The sequence below is a fragment of the Cherax quadricarinatus genome, chromosome 5 (assembly GCF_038502225.1).
Source record: "Cherax quadricarinatus isolate ZL_2023a chromosome 5, ASM3850222v1, whole genome shotgun sequence".
Classification (NCBI taxonomy): Eukaryota; Metazoa; Arthropoda; class Malacostraca; order Decapoda; family Parastacidae; genus Cherax; species Cherax quadricarinatus.
The window spans coordinates 39,227,576-39,236,980 of NC_091296.1; the positions used below are offsets into that span (position 1 = coordinate 39,227,576).

The following is a 9,405-nucleotide window of genomic DNA, read 5'->3' on the forward strand; positions in this document are numbered from 1 at the left end:
ATATTATTATTATTATTATTATTATTATTATTATTATTATTATTACACCTAAACGCTATATCCCTAAGGATCATACTGCTCTGGTTCATTCAGTAATGATGTTATTTCTTATTTCAGCTTTTTAAAGTGTAGTTTTATCAGCTCGTATACTTGCATGTAAGCTGCACTTCCTTAAATGAAGGAAAATTTATAATAAATTATTGCTTGAAAATAACAATTAGAAGACAAAATATTCAATAGCGTTTTAAGGTAAAACATTTCTCTTTACAAAGTGAAATATTGTTCCTCTTTCCTATTATTTTCTCCACTTAGTGACTTCCCATCAAATTGACCGATAATAATTATATTTTATTGTCAACGGTTACATGATCAACTTTTCCTGAGTAACTTTCTTCCCCTAGATGCTCCTGTGTGCGCCTCTGGACAGATCCAAGTCTACGGTGCCGCCAGAAACGAAGAAGTGTCAATCACATGCCGTCTGGATGCTGTGCCTCCTGTTATTCATTTCTTCTGGAGATTTAACAGCAGTGGTGACGTAGTCGACATCGCAGAGAATCACGTGGCCACACAGGGACTCCAGTCTTCCCTGTCTTACGTGGCTCGTACAGAGCTGGACTACGGTACGTTACTCTGTTGGGGCAACAACGCGCTCGGCAGGCAGAAGATACCCTGTGCATACAAGGTTGTTGCTGCAGGCAGACCCAACCCACCTGAGAACTGCAACCTTACTAACCTGACGACGGAGACCATGAAGGTGCGCTGTGTCCCTGGATATGATGGAGGACTTGTACAGAATTTCATTATTGAGGTTTATGAGGCCGAGAGTAAACGTTTACTTCTCAACATAACAGAAAACACCGCTCCGGATTTTTCTCTACGAGGCCTTGAACCTGGAACCTCCTATGTAGTCCATGTTTATGCTGCCAACGAGAGGGGTCCAAGCGAGAAGCAGTATCTTACCGGCTACACGGTCAGAGATGCGGCTGAGAGACGCACTGCCCAGGTTCGCCCACCGCCTGAAGAACTGGAACCTATCACTCCAATACTCGCAGTGATGGTGGGGGTGGTTGGTTCGCTGGTGCTGGTGGCGCTGGTGGCAGTAGTGGTAGTCAGCTTCAGGAAAAACGAAAGTTCAAGGAGCAAGACCATTACACTGCCTTTACAGATGTCCTTGGCTGGCACGCGGGACGTGGATGACAACAACCCCGACCTCATACCTGCTAATGGTAAATTACTTTGGAATAAATGATGAAGTAATATGTTTCTTTCTAGGATTATGATATATCGTTTGTTATGTACAGAAACTATGTTACGTAATGTGGGAAAGTGTTTATATTTAATTTCTAAGCTGATCCATATTCTTTTAGTAGCATGTATTGATGTTTTATTCCATATCTCACTTTATACCAAGGTTTGTGATAAAAAGTCTGCTTTAGAAACATGTAGCAAATGAGGTCCTATAAACAAATTCATTCATTCAGAAGTATATATTCGATGCATATCTTAGAAGGAAGTGAAAGTATATACAAAGAGATGTCACAGCCAGTAGGATTCGAAACCCACGTTGCTTGCTGTCTACGATTTAGTGGATAAATTAAGCACCATGACTGACCTAAATTATTTCAGTACGATTAGTTTTGATGTTACTTCTTTGTTTACAAAAGTTCCAGTTGATGATTTACTAACTTTTTTATCTGAGGAACTTGTCAATTGACAATTACCATTGCCAGTTCCTATTATTATTAAACTTATTAAACTTTGTGTTGCTGATGCAAAATATGTATTTAATGATGAATTCTATACTCAGAGGTTTGGTATGGCAATGGGAAATCCCCTTTCACCTGTTCTTCGTAACCTATACATGGAATTTTTTGAAACAAGGTTGCTTAACACAATCCTCCCTAATAGAGCTAAGTGGTATAGATATGTTGATGTGTCGTATGCCTAAGTAGATATAAACCATTTCCTTGTTAACTTAAATAGCTTAGCTCATTCTGTAAATTTTGCTGTTGAGTTCAAATTAAAAAACTCATTGCCTTCCACAGATATGATTTTACATTTAAATTTTACAGAAAACCTACAAATAACTGTTCTTATGAACACTATTATTCTTCACATCAAGATAAAGTTTAACTGTCATTTTTTTCATCAGTGTGATTGAGAGCTTTACGTATTTGTAGTCCAGAGTTCAGAGATAAAGAATCTCCTAAATTTTTCAATTAGCTAATGATCTAAAATACCCAAGAAACGTAATTGATAAATCCTTTAAAATATACAGAAATACTTTTTACAATCCAAAAGGGGACAGCGAACCTTATTCATCGTAAAATATGTTGGTTCTCCCTTACCATGAAAACTTGGTTGATATACCTTCTTTTAAGACACTTAATATCAAAGTTGTTTTGAAAAATCTTGATACAGTAAAAAAAAATTTTGATGAAGAATTCCCCACAAAATGCTGACGGATTTTTCTATAAGATTCCTTGTGAAATTTGTGATAAAGTTTATTACGGTCAAACTGGTGAAAATCTCGAACTATGATTAAAACAATATGAATATAGCAATAGAACTGGACAAGATTGTAATGCTCTATTTATTCATATGAGAGATTTTAATCATCCAATTGATTTTCAAAAAGCTGAGAAAGTTGTATCAAGAAAATCCATGGTTGACAGGAATATAATTCAGTAATGTTTCATAATAAGCAGTCTTGGGCATAATATAAATATTTCTTTTGGATTATGTAAATTGGATTCATTTATAATGAATAAAATTTGGGAAGAATTTAATGATACATTAGACAAGTAAAAAACCTTAATACTTGGGTAGAGTATCAAGTGTGCTTCACAGAGTCGGGTGTTGCCAAGCGACTGTGAGGTGTAATCTTGTTGTAGTGATGTGATTGTGAAGTGTTGTCTTGCCCCTTTCACACGCTTTTCTGTTGATGTTTTGTTATTTTATAGTTCCTTGATAATGTGAGAAGTCACGAAAGCACTTGGAATTTCCCTATTTTTTCATAGTTTTTTTTTTTTGCATATTGTGGTAATATATATATATATATATATATATATATATATATATATATATATATATATATATATATATATATATATATATATATATATATATATATTGCCGGGAACAATGGGCTAGTAACCCCTTTACCTGTAATAATTACTAAATAGAATAAGAAAATTGTCAAAGTGGGAAGTCTGAATAAGCGCGGATGTTATGCAAATGATAAGAAAGAGATATTTGTAGATGTTATGAATGAGAAGAAACTGGATGTCCTGGCTTTAAGTGAAACAAAGCTGAAGGGGGTGGGAGAGTTTCAATGGAGAGGAATAAATGGGATTAGGTCAGGGGTTTCTAATAGAGTTAGAGCTAAAGAAGGAGTAGCAATAATGTTGAAAGATAAGCTATGGCAGGAAAAGAGGGACTATAAATATATTAATTAAAGGATTGTGTGGAGTAAAACAAAGGTTGAATGTGAGAAGTGGATTATAGTAAGCGTATATGCACCTGGAGAAGAGAGAAGTATAGAGGAGAGAGAGAGATTTTGGGGAATGTTGAGTGAATGAGTGGGGAGTTTTGAACCAAGTGTGAGAGTAATGGTGGTTGGTGATTTTAATGCTAAAGTGGGCAAAAATGTTGTGGAGGGAGTAGTAGGTAAATTTGGGGTGCCAAGGGTAAATGAAAATGGGGAGCCTTTAATTAATTGAGCTATGTGTAGAAAGAGGTTTGGTAATAAGTAATACATATTTTATGAAAAAGAGGATAAACAAATATACAAAGTATGATGTAGCATGTAATGAAAGTAGTTTGTTAGATTATGTTATGGTGGATAAAAGGTTGATGGGTAGGCTCCAGGATGTACACGTTAATAGAGGGGCAACTGATATATCGGATTATTTAGTTGTAGCTACAGTTAGAGTAAGAGGTAGATGGGATAAGAGGAAAATGTCAACAACAAGAGCGGGGTGAAAGTGTATAAACTAAGGGAGGAGGAAGTTCGGCTGAAATATAAGCAATTATTGGCAGAAAGGTGGGCTGGTACAGGTATGAGTAGTGGGGGGGGGGGTTGAAGAGGGTTGGAATGGTTTTAAAAATGCAGTATTAGAATGTGGGGCAGAAGTTTGTGGTTATAGGAGGGTGGGTGCAGGAGGAAAGAGGAGTAATTGGTGGAATGATGAAATAAAGGGTGTGATAAAAGAGAAAAAGTTAGCTTATGAGATGTTTTTACAAAGCAGAAGTGTTATAAGAAGAGTAGAGTATATGGAGAGTAAAAGAAAGGTAAAGAGAGTGGTTAGAGAGTGCAAAAGGAGAGCAGATGATAGAGTGGGAGAGGCACTGTCAAGAAATTTTAATGAAAATAAGAAATTTTTTTTGGAGTGAGTTAAACAAGTTAAGAAAGCCTAGGGAACAAATGGATTTATTAGTTAAAAGCAGAGTAGGGGAGTTAGTAGATGGGGAGATGGAGGTTTTGGATAGATGGCGAGAATATTTTGAGGAACGTTTAAATGTCGACGATGAAAGGGAGGTGGTAATTTCATGCACTGGCCAGGGAGGTATACCATCTATTAGGAGTGAAGAAGAGCAGGATGTGAGTGTGGGCGAGATGCGTGAGGCATTACGTAGAATGAAAGGGGGAAAAGCAACTGGAACTGACGGGATCATGACAGAAATGTTAAAAGCAGGGGGGGAGGATATAGTGTTGGAGTGGTTGGTATTTTTGTTTAATAAATGTATGAAAGAGGCGAAGGTACCTAGGGATTGACGGAGAGCATGTATAGTCCCTTTATATAAAGGGAAGGGGGACAAAAGAGATTGTAAAAATTATAGAGGAATAAGTTTACTGAGCATACCAGGAAAAGTGTACGGTAGGGTTATTATTGAAAGAATTAAAGGTAAGACAGAATGTAGGATTGCGGATGAGCAAGGAGGTTTCAGAGTGGGTAGGGGATGTGTAGATCAAGTGTTTAGTAACATTGAAGCATATATGTGAGCAGTATTTAGATAAAGGTAAGGACGTTTTTATTGCATTTATGGATTTAGAAAAGTCGTCAGTGGTCAGTCGTCAGTCGTCAGTGGTCAGTCGTTGAGTCGTCAGTGGTCAGTCGTCAGTCGTCAGTGGTCAGTCGTCAGTCGTCAGTGGTCAGTCGTCAGTCGTCAGTGGTCAGTCGTCAGTCGTCAGTGGTCAGTCGTCACGTGAGGTCACAGACCCTGAGCTGCTTTGGGGATTAGCGTGGACGGTTACAAAGCATGGCTTGCTTCTGCAGTGTTTTAAAAACTGAGGTTGGAGAGTTGAAGGAGGAGGTCTTGCTTCTCCAGGAGGAGATTAGGAGGCTGAAGGTCCACCTCAATGGGTCTGGGAGAGAGTGTGAGGTGGCTGGAGTTGTGGGGAATGAGACTTCTAGCAGTGAGGTGCAGTCTGTCTCTCGCTGTGATGAGGCTGTAGTTGGGGAGGTAGCAACGGCTACCAGCAGTGAGGTGCAGCCCAGCACCTGCTACAAGTGGCGAGTTGTTCACAGTAATGGGAGGCGCATCAGAGTAAGGAAAGTTAAGAGTGAAGATCTGAAGGTAGGAAATCGCTTCTCTGTTCTCCAGGATGAATGTACTTCAGTGGCCAGTGAAGGTAAGGGTACTACTGCCCCTGCTAATGAAGGTAAGCGCATTCTTGTGGTTGGTGACTCTCAGGTAAGATATATTGACCGTGCTTTTTGTAATAGGAATAAGAAGATGAGAGATAGAGTGTGCTTCCCTGGAGCTGGTGTTGGGGACATTGTCAACAGGCTGGATAATATCATGTCAGGTAATGGGAACAAGCCCATTATCTGTCTCAGTGCTGGTGGAAATGATATTGGGAAGGGTAGGAGAGAAGAGCTGCTAGATAAGTACAGGTCAGCTATAGATTTCATTAATAAATCCCTTTACCGGGCAGACCCGAGTGAAGTCTGTCCTCATAGCGTGGTTTTTTGCGCACGTCCTACAACTCCCGCCGCGCATCTAGGTTCCCATTCTCTATTTCTGACCAATCACAGACCTTCCCTGAGTCGCCCAGGCTGAGCGGTGATGGCGGCTGCTCGCTTCCCATTGGTCGAGACAGCAGAATGTAAACACTTCTACCTTGCCGGCGCCAAAACTCGTGTTTCTCGGTATAGTGCTCCTTATATACTGAAGCATTTCACCCAATACAATGTCGGTAAGTACTGATTTGTGTGTCTAGTGTGTAAATGAATAGTTTAGCCATATTTTGATATATATATGAAGGCGTTGTGAAGCATATTACGAGTGCACCATGCAAATGAAAAAAGTGCAACAAAATAGGACCATGCACGGCCGTTCCTGCCCTTTTAGGTGCAGTTTTCAAGTTTCGGTATATAAATATTTCAATAGAATTTGGTAGTGTATATATGAATTCAGTAATGGTCTGGGTGTGTACAGAATGTTTTTATTGTCCTTCCAGATCAATAAGAAATTGTTCTACGGTGAGTCCTCCAAGGCTACCTCGAAATTTGTCTGTGTTTGGGATGATACTGACTCAGATCAAGACTCAGATGACATGGATTTCCTGGATAGTGAGGATGAATTCTTGCCACCAGATGCAGAGGTGTCAACAGATGGGGAGGAGGAAGCTGCGCCACCACCAAAAAAAAAAAAATTGAACAAGAGGAAGAAACGTATTACTATGGAGGAATACCCTGATGAAGAAGTGCTTCAAGATGATCTTGCTTCTCAAGTAGACACCAAATGGAAGAATGAGGACATCCACAATGACCCTTTGCCTAAATATGAACATGAAAAGCCTGTTGAAGTTAGGTGTGCATATGATTATTTTACAGACTTTTTTACTCAAGACATGATAGACAACATTACATTTCAAACTAATTTGTATGCCAGGCAAAAAGACATACATACTACTTTTCAAACAGATTCTGAGGAAATGACTAGGTTTATAGGTATTCTGTTGTATATGGGTTACACTGTACAGCCATCCATTGAGGACTATTGGAGAAGTGCAAGTAGGACAATTCAAGTTGCAGAAGTCATGGGATCAAAGAGGTTTAGGTTGCTGAGGCGTACCATTCATTTCAATGATAACACAAAAAAGAAGGATAATGACAGATTCTACAAAATAAGGCCTCTTTACAATGGACTGACTAAAGCTTGCTTGAAAGTTCCAGCTACACCCAAGCAGTCTGTTGATGAAGTTATGGTTGCTTTCAAGGGTAAAACAGCTGGAAACCTAAGGCAATACATCAAAAACAAACCAGACAAGTGGGGTTTCAAACTCTTCTGTCGTAGCAGTGAAGATGGAATCATACATGATATACTGATGTATCAAGGTAACCCAACTTTTGAGAACCATCACATAAAGCTGTCAAATGAAGAAAATAAACTCCCAATGAGTTCCAGGATTGTTCTTGTACTTGCAGCATCTCTTGACCAAAGAAAAACATCAGCAGTCTATGCTGATAATTTCTTTTCAAGTCTACCTTTGGTCAAGGTACTGAGAGACAAGTATAACTGCAGGTACACTGGAACAATACGTGATAATAGATGTGGTAAGCCACAACTGATGCCTGTGAAAGAAATGCAAAAGAATAATGTGGCCAGGGGCTATTTTGATTTCCAAAGCAATGATCATATCCTTCTTGTAAGATGGAAGGACAACAAAGTTGTGACTCTAGTCACAAATGATGTCGGAGTTTATCCTTTGGGTCTTATTGAAAGATATGACAAGGCATCAAAGAAGAAAGACCACTTTGAGTGCCCAGGCATCATCAAGAACTACAACGCAAACATGGGAGGTATCGACAAAAGTAACATGTTGGTCCATCTTTACAAAACACCAATGAAATCAAAGCGTTGGTACATGCGGCTCTTTGCTTATGTTTTGGATGTTGCTGTTGTGAATGCATGGCTTCTTTACTGTCGTGATTGTAGGTCACTAAACATGCCATGCACACCACTGAAGCTATTCAGGCTTGACATCTCTGTCACTGCAAGATCCAAAGGACAAAAGTTCAACCGCACCAGCATGAGACGAAGTCGAGATTCACCCAGTACTTCTTTGGTTGGCAGTAATGAAGCTTTGTCAAAGGTGGAATACCCATCTGCATTTCAGTACCAACGTGCAGAAAGGCCAGATGACAGTGTGAGGCTGGATAAACAGCTAGGTCACTGGCCAGTGTTAGGTAAGCTGCTTTCATGCAAGTTTTGCAGCAAAAAGAATAATCATGTCACATCCTCATTTTGCTGTGCCATATGTAAAGTAAATCTGTGCATAAAGAAGGATAAAAATTGTTTCATGAACTTTCATTTGCAAAATTAGTGATGTGAAATGATTGTTCTTTCTCAGGGAACTCAGGAATATTTCATTTGTAAGTTGCATCCCATTGCAATGTGTCATTGTTGATAAGTAGTTCCTATTTCTATTTTTTTACTGGTTACAAATTGTTCAGAAACAAGTTCCATTTATGTTTTTTCAGCATGAAGTTATAAATAAAGACAATAGAACAGGTCAGCAAACAAAGGGGGACAGCAGAGGGCAGCAAGGGACTAACTCCCTTAAGGTTTACTATACTAATAGCAGGAGTGTTAGAAATAAGATAGATGAGCTAAGATTAATTGCAAGTGCAGGAAACATAGATATTATTGCTATAACAGAGACCTGGCTCAATCTGAAAGATAGAGAGATGCCCTCTGAATGTCACATACAAGGCTATAAATTATTCCACACTGACAGGGTCAACAGGAAAGGTGGTGGAGTAGCGATGTATGTCAGAGACAACTTAAATTGTTGTGTTAGACAAGATATTAAATTAGAAGCGTCAGCCACTGAATCTGTTTGGTTACAGCTTCTCGAGGGCCGAGAAAAACTAATTTTGGGTGTGATTTACAGGGCCCCAAATCTTGATAGGGAGTGCAGTAAACTTCTATGGGACGAAATTCGTAAGGCATCTACATACGAAAATGTTGTGCTAATGGGAGATTTCAACTATAGACAGATTGACTGGAGCAATTTGACAGGAAATTTAGAGTCAGGTGACTTTCTTGACACGATCCAGGATTGCTTTTTAAAACAGTTTGTGACAGAGCCAACTAGGGGAAATAACCTCCTTGACTTGGTTCTTGCCAGTAGGGAAACACTAATTAATAATCTTGAGGTTAATGATGAGCTTGGGGAGAGTGATCACAAATCACTCAGTTTTAATATATCATGGAATTCCCCTAATAATGGCAATCAAGTCTCCGTCCCTGACTTTCGCTTGGCTGATTTCATAGGACTGAAAAATTACTTAGGTGGGCTGAAGTGGAATGACCTGACTAAGGGTCAGGTAGGTGGTGATGGTTGCCGATATGATGCTTTCCAGGGCATAGTTCTAGCTGCTCAGTCAAATT

General features: G+C 39.2%; 1 protein-coding gene across 1 annotated transcript in view; it reads left to right on the plus strand.

Annotated features, from left to right (window-relative positions):
* The window catches only part of LOC128684614 (nephrin-like), a 204,281-nt gene extending 203,032 nt beyond the window's left edge, over positions 1–1,249 (plus strand). Inside the window, exon 6 of the mRNA XM_053770901.2 lies at positions 402–1,249. Coding sequence (XP_053626876.2) covers positions 402–1,249 — 848 coding nt within the window. The remainder of the gene's footprint in view (positions 1–401) is intronic.
* Positions 1,250–9,405: the final 8,156 nt, after the last annotated feature.